Source organism: Coffea arabica, chromosome 6c (assembly GCF_036785885.1).
Source record: "Coffea arabica cultivar ET-39 chromosome 6c, Coffea Arabica ET-39 HiFi, whole genome shotgun sequence".
Taxonomy (NCBI): Eukaryota; Viridiplantae; Streptophyta; class Magnoliopsida; order Gentianales; family Rubiaceae; genus Coffea; species Coffea arabica.
The window spans coordinates 11097964-11112392 of record NC_092320.1 but is presented as its reverse complement, the minus strand read 5'-3'; the positions used below and the strand labels follow the sequence as shown (position 1 = coordinate 11112392).

The 14429-nt window shown below is 34.8% G+C and overlaps 2 protein-coding genes across 2 annotated transcripts; one reads left to right on the top strand and one right to left on the bottom strand.

Annotated features, from left to right (window-relative positions):
• Positions 1 to 4368: 4368 nt before the first annotated feature.
• LOC113693967 (protein STRICTOSIDINE SYNTHASE-LIKE 4) lies at positions 4369 to 7032 on the bottom strand. Its single transcript, XM_027212776.2, has 6 exons — positions 6791 to 7032; positions 6441 to 6653; positions 6285 to 6352; positions 5697 to 5933; positions 4935 to 5067; positions 4369 to 4773 (listed from the first exon to the last, which is right to left on the bottom strand). The coding sequence occupies exons 1-6, from the start codon at positions 6947 to 6949 to the stop codon at positions 4510 to 4512; spliced, it is 1074 nt and encodes a 357-aa protein (XP_027068577.1). The 5' UTR covers positions 6950 to 7032; the 3' UTR covers positions 4369 to 4509.
• A 3394-nt stretch (positions 7033 to 10426) lies between these two features.
• On the top strand, positions 10427 to 10834 carry LOC140008618 (uncharacterized). The gene has a single exon (XM_072053445.1). It carries the CDS (start codon positions 10427 to 10429, stop codon positions 10832 to 10834), a length of 408 nt encoding a protein of 135 aa, XP_071909546.1.
• The last annotated feature ends 3595 nt before the right edge of the window (positions 10835 to 14429 follow it).

The window sequence follows — 14429 nt, the reverse complement described above, 5'->3', positions numbered from 1 at the left end:
AGTTTATTGGGGTTAATTCTCTAAAATTATGTTTAATTTTCTAATCTAGCAATTTTCTTTTAACAGAGCGTTAATCAGCATTTTGTTGTTTTCTTCTTCACACGATTATCTTTTCTCTTTATGAATTAATTAAACTTTGTGTAGATTTTTCTACTCTTTAAAGATGTACATGAGAATGGATGGAGAACTTAAAAAGTGTTTTGAAGTTTAGTTTATGAGATTGGGGAGGTTTTTATTGGACCTGAACCGCGTTTGAAACCCGGAAGCGTAGGGTAGCAGTATTTACGGGAATGAGGCTAATTTATCCTTTGCCTCACTTTCTTAGAGAGACTAATGTATCCTTTAATTCACTTTCGTTCAAAAGAAACTACATCAAAAATTGAATTTTATTCTGCATTGTGTTGTTTTTTCCAACATCTGTACTAGCCGAATTGTAATCTCCGTTTGCTAATCGAAATATCATTTGACTTTCTTCCCACAGGTATTCATAAACAAAGGCATTTAGGCAGAAACTAAAAGTCAGTTTGGGGGGTGCTCTGTTTTTGTTAAATAAAAAATAAACACTTTTAAATGATAAAAGTAATTTTGAGGTGTTTCGTGACGGACCACGGGCAGGAACGGTTGCTAGCAGTTATGTACATTTTGCACACGGCGTAACTTTGTTTGCACATGGTGTAAATTACTCTCAACAACGTGTAACTTTAGAACAAAATTTTATGGGTCTCACAAATGTTTTTAAAATCGAGATACAAGATGAAATTTGGACCGTATAATTTTTTTTGGTCAAATCTTAACCGTGAACTGTCTAGATACAGTCCTTCTAATGACCGTCCCTGCCCCATATCCGTTTGGTGACCATCATTAGGGATAGCAACGGGGGCGGACACCCGCGAGGGGTCATTGGGGCGGGGGTTGGGGCGGGGACGAGGGGAATATTTTCCCCCCGTTTAGAAACGGGACGGGGGGCGGGGGTATACTCCCCAGCCTCAACCCCCGTCCCGCCACCCGTTTGAAAAACTATATATATATATATATGTATATAATTATATATATAATGATATTTTTAATTATATTACTAATTATACATGCCTATTAATAAAAATTATTAATTATTTATACTAAATTTATTAATACATTTATGTTAAATTCCTAACTACACTTAATACAATAACACTTTTTTCTAAAAAAAATACAATAATAATTTATTGATTGTATTTGTATCAAAAGTGAAAACTTGATTATTTTAGTTATATTTGTTTTATCATATTAGATTGCATTCAAATAACCTTGTTTAATTATTTTTATGAGTTTCAATAGTGAAGTTATCATGAATAATAATTTGGTGATGTGTTAATATTTTAGTACTTGATTATTTGCTCAAATTTAATTATAATGAAATTATATAATAAAATTTAATGTAATTTAATTTTAGTACTTCTCCCGCCGGTGGGAAACGGGGCGGGGCGGGGGAAGCCGAGGGCGGGGGCGGGGGGAATTAAAATGCAACGGGCGGGGGTTGGGGGAGGTGTCCCTCGCCCCACCCCCGCCCCATTGCCATCCCTAACCATCATCCCATAATTTTAAGAGCAGAGTTTTTGGCGTTAAGAGCACTTTTAGTAAAAGTTAAAATTTTATGGTTTTAGACTGTCCTTTATTTTTTAAAAAATATACAGAAAAAATCGTTTAAAACGTCTCTCACATTTTATAAAATGACTTTTTCATCCATCACTTTTAAAAGTATACTTTTACGTCCTTTACAAATTCACATTGATCAAATTTAGTCCCTATCTAAATTTCTGACTAGTTTTTTGTTGGAATCCACCACGTACCTTGTACGTGATCATTTTTTAAGGGTAAAATTGTCAAATCAAAATTTACATAATTCGATCAATTATCCCTTACATTTCATAAAATAACCTTTTTTGTCCCTCACATTTCACAAAATGAATTTTTTCATTCTTCGTATTTTACAAAATAAATTTTTTCATCCCTTATTGATCATGTGTACGAACAACTTTTTTTTTAAACTCATATATATATATATATATCTATTTGATTTCACCTGAATAATACGAATAGCATGTAATATATTTCTAATTGATTTTATCAGAATATACTGTTTAGGTGAAATTAAATAGATATATATAAGAGTTTAAAAAAATTATTAGTTTATCACTCATGTTCATTTTCCTTTACTCGAAAATTGAAAATAAAGAAGACAGTTAATGCTAAACATGATCAAGTGTTTATATCGAATTAAATTTGGACAGAAAAAATAAACAAAAGAAAAGTATGACAAAAAGAAGTAAGTGATTGACACTTTCAAATTTTAAACCAATTATAAGGTAAGAAATTCAACTGTTGTGGCGAGTAAAACTTTCGGATATAAACTGTAATTTGTTAACATGACTATAGAATTCAAAATAAGATCAATTAATTAGATGACCTTATTACACAACTCAATAAATGAATTATTACAAAAAGAGAAATGTTACAAATATTGAAGAGATTCACATGGTATAATCAAATATATGTGTGTGTGTGGTTTTAAAACACAATTGTTAGATTTATAGCCATGAATATATCTATTGAATAGTATGTATATAATTACAATTAGTCTGTTTAGGTGAAATCACATAGAGATATATTATATGCTATTCGTATTGTTCAGGTGAAATCAAATAGATACATACATGGGTTTAAAAAAAAAACTATTTATATACATGGTCAATGAGGGGTGAAAAAATTCATTTTTGTCAAATGTGAGAGATTAAAAATTTATTTTGTAAAATGTGAGGGACGAAACAATTCATTTTGTGAAATGTAAGGAATTATAGATCGAATTATTTAAATTTTAATTTGATAATTTTATTCCTAAAAATGATCACATGCAAGGCACGTGATGAATTCAAATAAAAAACTAGTCAAAAATCTAGGTAGGGACCAAATTTGACTAATGTGAATTTGTAAGGGACGTAAAAATACACTTTTAAAAGTGAGGATCGAAAAAAGTTATTTTGCAAAATGTGAGGGATGTTTTGAAAGATTTTCTCAATTTGACTTTCTTCCCACAGGTATTCATAAACAAAGGCATTTAGGCAGAAACTAAAAGTCAGTTTGGGGGGGGGGGGGGGGGTGCTCTGCTTTTGTTTAAAAAAAAACACTTTTAAATGATAAAAGTAATTTTGAGGTGTTTCGTGACGGACCACGGGCAGGAACAGTTGTTGGCAGTTATGTACATTTTGCACACGGTGTAACTTTGTTTGCACATGGTGTAACTTACTCTCAACAACGTGTAACTTTAGAACAAAATTTTATGAGTCCCACATATATTTTTAAAATCGAGATACAAGATAAAATTTGGACCGTACATTTTTTTTGGCCAAATCTTGACCATGAACTGTCCAGAGACAGTCCTTCTGATGACCGTCCCTGCCCCATATCCGTTTGGTGACCATCATCCCATAATTTTAGGAGCAGAGTTTTTGGCGTTAAGAGCACTTTTAGTAAAAGTTAAAATTTTATGGTTTTAGACTGTCCTTTATTTTTTAAAAAATATATATATAAAATTCAATCATTTTATCGTATATTATAAACTCAACAATGAGGTAACTATATTTCAAAAATTTAAAATCACACATAACACAGAAGCACTTACCGAAACAAACACACATAAGCACTTATTAGCACTAAGTAAGTGCTTTAGTTGAAAACTCTGGTAAGTGAAGGGCTTTTTAAAATTTTAATAAGCATCATAATTCCAAAGGACCCCTAAAAATGACGATTGCTAGTGTCATACAATTTCAAGATTTTTTTAGTGTAGATGTGATATTGATGGAAAATTTGGGGATGGACGTAGAGAAGTCCTTGAACTTATCAAATCTGGACTTCCGTCTGTTTATAAATCTCTGATATGCAGAAGGTATGGATAATGTGAACATGTGCAGTCAAAGCATTGAAGCAATGAAGACTGAAGTTCTGAGATTAGAGAGGCTTAAAAATATGGCGAAGAACTTTGAAATTGGCACGTTATAATATAAATCTGCAAAAGCTTCCTTTTCTAGAAGTATAGCTTGCTAACATGTTACACCTGCAGCAACAACGGAGATTGGCAATTGCAAGTTGGTGATCTGAGAAAAGGGTGTCTAATTGCAATCTTTAGATTGTTTTGATGAGCATATTTACGAGCTCTAAACTACCACCCCATCATTGAGTGTGACCTGTCGAATACCTCAAATATTTTCAATTGTGTTGCGAGATTAATCAACGTTTATGCCCTGTCTTACCTCTGGAGGTTTGGAGGAAGAGTGGAAGGATTTTTATGCATGAACTTTGATAGTTGAAGCATCACAAATCGCAATAGTGAAGTTGCTGCCATGAATTTGTCCTTTTTAACCATAAAAATTGAACCATTTCACGCTCCCGGATGAAGTACCATACACAGAAGAACTGCTTACTCTATTACAACACAACAGGAATTACCTTGGGTATGTATACTATATGCCATATTCATAAAGGCAATTTTCCTATGAAGTCGGAATTTAGACTTCCCAAGTATAGATGACCCTCAAATTCAAGTGCAGATGTCACAAAAGACATAGTCTTTCCAGTCGGGTCGTCTAAAATCTTGATTATCTTGCCATCACTGCCCACATTAGCTACCATTGCTTTCTCGTATACGCCATGGACTTGGATCATCGACCTTGGAAAAGTCGCTAGCAACTTTTTTAACAGTTTGGAACCGTGCAGATATTGCAGCCTGCTCGGCACTAACTGCAGCAGATATAAATCTTTAATGAATGGTAGAAAGCCGAAAACAGATGAGCTTCACCATTAACAATTATTATGTCCAGCCAAGAACAAGCAAAAAAAAATTTTTTTTTTTGGGTTGATAAGTGAGTAGAGGTGTTTAATTGATTAGTTGTGTTAGATACCTCAAGAAGTGCAATCCAGAACGTGCCATCTGGAGCCAGATTAATGTTGTCTGGTCCTCCAGGAAGATTGTCAATGAAAACCTCTTTTACTCCTCTCTTTTCCTCAGTCAGCCAGTACTTGAGGCACCTAAATCTGGTACAGAAGACAAATAAACAGGGACGTCATCTGATGCTTGTGACGTGTTATCACATTGTTTAGCCAAAAAATCAAAGTAATTGTAATTTGAATTGAATTGGTTTAGTCTAATCATGATCACTTGCAGAGTTCGTGCTCCAAATAATTCTTAAGACACTTTATTAATCATACCAGCCACTTAGTGATTGTCTGGCTGAAACATGTCGCTTAGTCAGAGTGTTTTGGTTGTTATCAAGACTTGAATATACTCTTTCTTACTAAATCCATCAAACGCATGTACAGGTTTAAAGGGCATAGGACTGATCACAATTTATTTCCTCTTATTCTTGTTCAAATTTTTCTTTTTTATTCAATAGTTGGCAAGGGGGAGGGAGTGCCAAGACGAGCTCCAACCTCTTGCAAACCTGCACTCTGCTGCAAGAATTCAGCCACCGGGCTATTAGCAAAATGGCAAGTTTTTTTTTTTAAAAAAAAAAAAACAGCAAAATGGCTAGTATATTAAAACTAAACTTGATTTTCATTCTTGCATTCAAGTCGATGATGTTCTAAGCCCACACCCCACCTCCCAGGTGGGTTTTTTGGTGGGGGGCGGGGGAGGAATGGGACATTGAACAAAAAACACTTACTTCCACGTTTCACAGACGATCAGATAATCTTGGTTGGGGGAGAGCGCAACACCGTTTGCAAAGTATAGGTCACCTAGCAAAACTGATGTTTCATTCAATGCAGGGTCGTATCTCAGAAGTTGGCCATGAGGTTTTGCCTCCATCAAGTCAAGGTACCAATCATGGAACCCAAATTTAGTGCTTGCCACACTGAAGTATACGCTTCCATCTGATGCTTCGATCACATCATCTGCAAACCTGATCCACCATGTTCCAATATAATTGTCGGCAAGAAAGAAAGAGAAAATCCAAAGAAAAGAAAGAAAACCAAGAATATCGCAGATTAATAGAATACACAACTACTTTTGTTAGTATTGGTGAAACTGTTCCTCTCATGGTTTTACCACATTTAACATTTAGCAGTCAGTCATAAGGATCAGAAGGCACAAGTGATGAAAGAATGCGTAACTACTTGCAAAGTTGTATAAGACAAACGGATTTACATCTGTACAAGCCCCATGATCACTTAATTTTGCTCAACACGACGGAGCTTATATTTTAGTTGTAAGAGGAAATTCTGGACTTACAAGTAATGGCCTGTAATCATACCTTATTTTGACACCATTAACATGGGACGCAAGATTTGTTACTCCATCTTCCGTAAACCACAGCAGGCCCTGAACATAAAAAGAATGTGATGCAGTTATCCATGTAGTTGTAGAGGGGCAAAGTTTCCAGTTTCAAATGCACTGATGAGTGTTGTACCTTCTCACAGTCGCATACAATGATTCCGCCAGCTGCTGCTGTTGTGATTCCGAGTAATTGGTCGCTGTTAATCCACTGCCAATTTTCCCAGGATCCATTTTTGTGCAATCTTTTTATCCAACCATCTCTTGTGGCTGTATACAGAACTCCCATTTCGTCTATGGTAACATCTTCTGGTTTCACCAGAAGTCCTTCTCCAAGTTTCTCTGCATCCTGCCAGTTACAATTTTTTTTTTTTTTGGCCCAGGGGAGGAAGTGGGGAGGGGAAGAGAAAGTTGTAAGCATAATTTTCACTAGCCAAGTGGGAAATATATATATATTATATAAACAGATGAGATGAAGGTTTCTACCTGTAATTTGCTGTTAGATAGAACAAGACTTGAAGAAATTGCAGGAAATTCTAGCATGTCCGGTGAGATTGGTGAGAAGAAGGAAAGTTGGAGTCCTATAGCTAGTATACAAGCTATGAGGAAGCTTGAAATTGTGGTGAAGCCACTGATAAAATCCATAACTGTATGAAAGTTTCGCTCTGCAAAATCTTTCCCAGAAGCTTAGACGGCTTGTCAAAAGTTTGAAGGGTCAAAGAGTGATGATTGAATGAAGGGATAATTTCAGAAACCTCGCCTGAGGTTTCATGAAATATCACCTAGCTCCCTTGAACTTTTTAAAATCTCACTTAGCACCCTTAAAGTGATAGTAGGGCCATATGCTAATATCAAAGGTGATGAATTGTCAATAATACCCTCATATTTAAATTTTCTAAACTTATTTTTCTTTCTCTAAATGTCAATGAAATATAGGATTTAATCAATGAAATATTCAGCGCATTTGGAGAAAAATAACTGCAGGTTCTTTTTTTCCCCTTTTTTTGTGTTTCACAGCTTTATTTATTTATTTAGTTATTTGTTCCTATTCATGTAGAGCGCAAGAGAAATAAAGTAACTAAAACTCCGAACTGCAGTTTTTCAAATTCTGAGTTTTTTATAATAAAATTTTCATATTTCATACCCATAAAAAAGTCTGTCTATTTTTAGTATATTCTCTGTATGATATTGAAGTTGAATTTCATCTATTGCTGAGTTTTTTTGGCTCAAATGTATGCTTTTTACATGTTAATTGCCTTCAATGCTATGGAGGGTTTTATTTATAGAAATGGTTTAAAAAAATATTTGCTTTTACTGTCTCTCTCTACTATAGAAATGACTATTGGCTGTAACATAAAATCTTATTAATTTTCATCTCCTCATTTTTAAGACGGTTCCAATTTAGTACTTTTTTTCCTTGGTTTATAAAATGTTCATTTTTCTATAGGCTAAGGGTATTAAAGGCACTAAAATAATCTCTCTCCTCAAACATGAATTTTTTAATATTACTTTTGGTTAGAAGGGTGACAATGTTACCAAAATATCAATTTGAGGGGTGCTAAGTGAGATTTTGAAAACCTCAAGGAAGCTAGGTGATATTTCATGAAATCTCAGGGGGGGCTTCTGAAATTATCCCTTGAATGAATGCTAGAATTGGTCTGTTTTAGGCTTTTAGCGCCGTTGTCTTGTTGAGCGTCTGCTGATACGATGTAAAAAATATCGATTAAATCGTCATCATATTTTATTAAATAAAATTTTTCATTCCTTACTTTTGAGATGTTAATTTTATGCCTCTTATAAATTTAATTAATAAAATTTAGTGATACCAAACTTTTCAACCATTTTTTAGTTTAAAATAATCACATGACCCAAATACAATTATATTTTATATACAAAAAGATCATATCTTTATTTTTTTTAGTGGCAAAAATGAATCTAGATTAGTTCATATCCCACTTTTTTTAGGAGAAAAATTAATATACTTTAGATCAAAGCCTACTTTTTGTAGAGGCAAAAATAAACATGAATTAAATCATTTGACTACAAATGAAATCTAGCCTTTATGCTTCTAAAAAAATAATCATGTGTGGGTTACATGATGGATTCAAAGTAAAAAATGATCGAAAATCTGAATAAGGATCAAATTTATCAATTTGATTTTGTAAGAGACGTAAATTTACTATTTTAAAAGTGAAAGATAGAAAAAATTATTTAATGAATCTGGGAGGAATATTTTGGACGATCTTACTTAAGATGTTCTAAAGCCAGTTATCCTAGTGAATTATCCTTTTACTTTGTTCCATTTTTGATGCAGCGGTGCAACAATTTTGAAGGTTCCTATCGGTTTTTAGTTAGAAACAACAAATGTTGGATGTTCTCCGCCTGAAAACTCAATTTGATGTGATCTAATCGTTCTCTTCTGCGGATGGACAGATGTTTTATCAGAACCTTGCCACAAAAACATCCTAGTTACGTGTGGTACAAAGGCATCCTGAGCTTCGTGAATATTATGGTACGAAGAAATTCAGGTGTACAAGCCACACAAATAAAAAATGTCCAATCTCACTTATCTTCACATCAAGATGCATCACAAGGCATGGTCCAATCGTTTCTCTAGAATTAGAAGTGCCACATTGACCTCATATTCCAAAATCATCTGCATATTCCTAGTAGTTGCATCAAAATGTGGTTCTGCATTAGGTTTGGTTTTAAAGGCAAAGTTGATCAAACAGGAAATTTCAAATTTCTTGGATAGTCCCATATATAAAGGAGTTTCGCCATCCCTTCTTGCTTTTGTACACGTTAGATGACCGGTAGCTATTCCGATCCTTCATTTCATGGTTCCATAATTTCAACAATTTATGGTGTTATTATTTCTTTTTGTCGACTGAGAACTTATAGGTCTTCCTCCTAAAATCTTAACCCAAAAAAAAAGGTAATTCATGTTCATGGGAAGTACTATCTCGTATAATTAATCAGCTCAAAATCATTGGATCTTTTGGACACTAAATCCACGGGAAACCGTTTTTCTGTTTGTTGAAAATATGAATTATTTATCAAATTTTATTTACTTGTATCGTCAACGCACGCACACGCATAATCTACCATCCAAGCACACGTATTTATTTTAGATGATGCAGAAGAGCTATTCCCACCTACGATCAAAAGAAGGGGTTAATACTACTTTATCCTCCCAAACTTTGGACGATTATTCACTTCAATCCCTAAACTTCAAAATGGGACACTTAAGTCCCTAAACTTATAAATACCTCCCACTTAAGTTCCTGAACCTATAAAATGTGACACTTAAATCCCTAAACCCTTATAAAATAAGATACTTTGACCACCAACGGCATTCATGATTTGTTAACACTTAAGAAAAATTGTTAACAAATCATGAATGCCGTTGGTGGTCAAAGTGTCTTATTTTATAAGGGTTTAGGGATTTAAGTGTCACATTTTATAGGTTCAGGAACTTAAGTGGAAGGTATTTATAAGTTTAGGGACTTAAGTGTCCCATTTTAAAGTTGAGGGACTGAAGTGAGTAATCGTTCAAAGTTTGGGGGGACAAAGTGGAATTAATCCCAAAAGAAGATATGAAGTCCTAGCACTTTCCATAAATGTACCATTAGTTTATTAAACTATATGATTTGGTACGGTGAAAACGTAACAGAGGGGAAGCAGAAAAATTTAATGATGTACAACTGGAGATTGACTTGGATAAAAGCGTGGGCAATGGACAACCAAGAATGAAAACAAAATGTCATGTTAACACATGACATGACATGATTGCTGATGAGTGATGATAACGTGTTGCCTTGTCGAGTTTCATTAGCCATATAAATGATAAAACCATCACGTTTGCATTTCTTTTTTTAATCTTTACCTCACGGTTCGAGTGTGTACGTATTCATACGCGGTAAGGCAGACAATTACCTGCACAATGTATACTCAAACCTGTGGCTAAATCATTTGGTCCCAAGTAACATAAAAGCCACTGGAAAGTTCCAATCTTATAAGTAGCAGCACGTCCAAGGATTGTTTCACGTTTCATTGACTTCAGGGCCTTCTGAGAGTTAAAAGGGTACGCGTGTTTTCTTGTCTCTTGGGAGATTCAGATTAATGGAAATATCTTCGAGTGCTGAAGAAGAGGTTGAGTTCATCAACTGTGAGTCCTGTGGATTCACAGAGGAGTGTACTGTAGCCTACATATCTCGAATCCGCCAAAGGTATTGTGGAATGTGGCTTTGTGGTCTTTGCATTGAAGCAGTGAAAGTTGAAGTCTTGAAATCAGAAAGACTGATCAGTACCGAAGAAGCTTTGAATAGGCACATCAGCTTCTGCAGAAACTTCCAGTCTACCAGTCCTCCTTCGAGTTCTGAGCATCCCATGTTCGCCATGGGAAAGCTTCTAAGGAAAAGTTTGGATGCTCCCAGAAGTTTGAGATCCTCTTCAAGCTGCCCCGTTCGGGAAGTCAATCAATCATCACTTGTTCGTTCAGCGAGCTGTTTCTCTTCTCTTCCTTCATGATGGAAATATGCAAACTTCCAATTCAAGCGGATTTTTGACGCTGGTAATAGATGATCTTTTTGGTTAACCATACAAGCTTCTGTGGAGCATAAGATCAGATATTTAGCTTTACAGCAAGATAGTAGCACTCCTAGTTTGTTTCTTGATCCCTTAACAGTGTGCATCACTGCATCCGTTATACGTATGTCAATATTCCAGCATAAGAAAGGTCATAGCACTTAGTCGCTGATTTTACATATTAAAAAGCAATCTGCTTCTTGGCATTGAAGGTTTTTCTTCTCATACTTCTTTTGATGCTAAATCTAAAAGTAATCAAAGGTCAAAATATATGTTTTGCTTTATCCAAATTTTTAACATACAAGTCCTGCAGAGCTGTGGAAAAAAAAAAAAAAAGTTGTATGATAGGAAAATGTGAAAAAGACATGATTTAAGAATTCAAATGTGAAGAAAAAAACAGTTGTGTGCTTTCTCTGTCCATCTGGTATTTTGGTTCTGTTTTGATGGTAGAGAGTTAACCAGTTAAGAGGTTCCCCCTTTCCTTTGAGCTTGAGAAATGACAGGATGAGCCCTGACAAATTTGACTTTTGGGGTTCTTTCCTGACAAAGTTTTTAAGCATCTAACAACCAACTTAGCTTGGAGGTGGAGAGGCATTTAGTATACTGTCATTTCATACCAGTGATGTTGAAGATCTTATCCTTAGGCACACCCTGCATGAATTGAATCCAGTGAATAATACTAGAAGATGTCTCATATCAAGCTGGGATGGTTGTTTTTGCTTATCTCATGTTAGTGACCATTCTTGGATGAATTAAAGGCTCAGTACGTACTTGCGCCAACTCAGATGGTAAGGCTTGAACACCTAGAAACCTTTATCATTAGGCAATATATAAGAATCACAAGAAGCACTGTTGAGACCTGCAACTTGTCCTGACCACATATCATAATCTATTTCCACCCTTCTTTAAAAACTTCTAACAATCCAAAGAAAGGAAAAGATACAAGATGAAATTTATTTTATGCACATGGAAAATTGAGTTTCTTGTCCCAAGATAGTAGTATCTAGATATTCGACAGCAACTTCCCTTTGTTTTTCATTTTTTGTGTTCTAAAGGTTTGACGGCAACTTCTTGCAATTGAGGCCACTTGGCTATTGCAAAGCTACGATTCCAGGAATCCACCTTGATTCCTGATGTTCGAACCAATTAGCTGTGGTACGCTAGATCAATTTGAAAATCCATAGAAAATCTCCAAATAAAAGATTGTCCCCTGCCTTCAACCAGCCAAAGTAATAAAACTTTGACCATTCCCCCCCACCCCCCCCAAAAAAAATAATTTGAACGCCATCGAACAATGAACCTGTACCATACATTGTGACGGTCACATTTATGCAAGCTGCAATAGCAAGTCCATAAATTTTTTTTTTTTTTTTTTGACGAAATGCAACAGCAAGTCCATCATGTTTTAGTTAGAAAAGGTTGAGCCATGTGCAAATTAGCAATCCCTGGGATTCGTTGTCCTTGACATAGGGCAAGTAATACATAACAAGGTGATTTTGAGGAAAGAACAGAAAAAGTAAAAAAAAAAGTTGTAAGTTCAAGTCTTGCAAATTTAGAAGTTTTCTTCAGTCATATATAGTTTATACATATGTCACTAGATATTGATTTTGTTTCATTTATCTTGCAATTTAAAAATTTCCTAAAACTAAAGTTTGTTGGTTATATATATATGTCGGACACAGTTATAAAATTTTCTATTTGAAAATGTCTATAGCTAAATATATATAGAAGTTGACCTTTGACAAAAATAAATAATTAGGTATTCTTACTTAGTTTGATCGCATTACTTTGGTTGATCGTATTGTTTCGAAGGAGTTTACCTAACCCGATATTTCGTGATTCATGCCTACCAGTACTGGCCAATAATATCAAAGCTTTACAAGGACTGGACATCTCTTGATTTTTCTAATTACATGCATCAGCATTATTGCAGTAGCACTTGCTGTGGGATATGGGAGTAACGCGAGAGATGATTTGGTATCCTTACATTCAATAATATGTATAATGTTGGGGAATGATATTGACACCCCTACATTCCAAATTCATATGCCTTTCAATTAGATGATATAAAAAAGTTTTATGCACAAAGATGGCGTCAATTAAATATAAAGATATGTGAATCCGGTTCTCCCTAGTCATACAGTGTGAGACTCTTACAATTGCTTTCGCACGTATGCTTATCTTAATCTTACAAGCCACTCACCTCAAGAGTGAAAATTGATACTCAAATTCTCATGAGAACAAAAAATAATAATTGCCAATTTACCACCTTCAACTTGCCACAACTATTACAAGCAATAATTAAGGGTGTAAATAAGTCTAATCAATCTGAATATCTTAATACTCAAGTTTGTTTGTTTTATATTATCAAGTTTGAAATTGTTTAATCTTAGAATGTTTAAGTTATCAGACTGAACAACTTGAAAGTTTTCCTTTTAGAGTTATGTTGAGGGAGAGTTATGTTAAGTGAGTCAAACTCAAGTTGAACTTAAACTTTGATGAGCATATACATGGGAAAATTTTCCAATGGTCCTTAAACTTTTATCCGGGTGAACTCTTAGCTCTCCAACAATTAGAAGTAAACTTTTGGTCCCCGATCTATCAAAAGTGCAAAATATTGGTCCTTGTGTCAATTCTAGCAGTTGAGAATGACAGAAAGCAACATCACATGCGATGCACGAGGAATTAACAGGGGCATTCTTGTCTGTCCACGAGATTCTGCCAATAATTTCAACAAGAAGAACAAGAAAAAGAAGCAGAATCATCACCATCATCGTCAAACTAAGAAGATGATATTCTTCCACAGAAGATGTGCACCATTTGCCTAGACCACATAGCTTTGAAGCTCAAGGTGAGGTATCTTTCCAGGTCCACTCATGTCTTCCACAGAGATTGCCTAGATAAGCGGTCGATTCCAATCAAGTTACTTACCCACTCAGTAGATCTTTGTTGTTGTCATCATGTGTTCTTGCCGCTGCCACCGGAGATCTACCTCTAGCCTCGTTCCAGCACAATGCTTCCTTAATTACCAATTGATTGTCTTTATTTCCTTTTTATTTTTTTGGAAAATTTTAAACCTATGTTTCTTAGACATCATCCACGCATGGAAACATGAGGTAGTTTTAGATCTGCAACTAATTGTTACTTTAGATCTATAATTGTTACTGATACGATTTAGTACTAACATCTCTCCCCCCATTTTCTCCCTAATTCAAATATCTTCATTTTTTTTGGTTTCTCATCTTCACTATATTTTTAGGGAAAAAGAGGAATTTGTCTTCAATAATCCCCTAAAAATAATCCTCTCATCAGTGAATCCATTACTGAGAAATCATTCAAGGGGATTACTGAAGAAAAAGAGGAACCAAAAACCTTGATCTGGTTTTTCACCTAAAAATTGTCGTATGTCTAATGGAACTGACAATGATATGATGAAAGCAAGACCTTGGTTCTTCATAAAATTGAAGTCTATTTCATTGCTGCTGGTACTCATGATTGCTTTGTGTATCAATTTGGTGTATTGATTCTCCTTTCATGG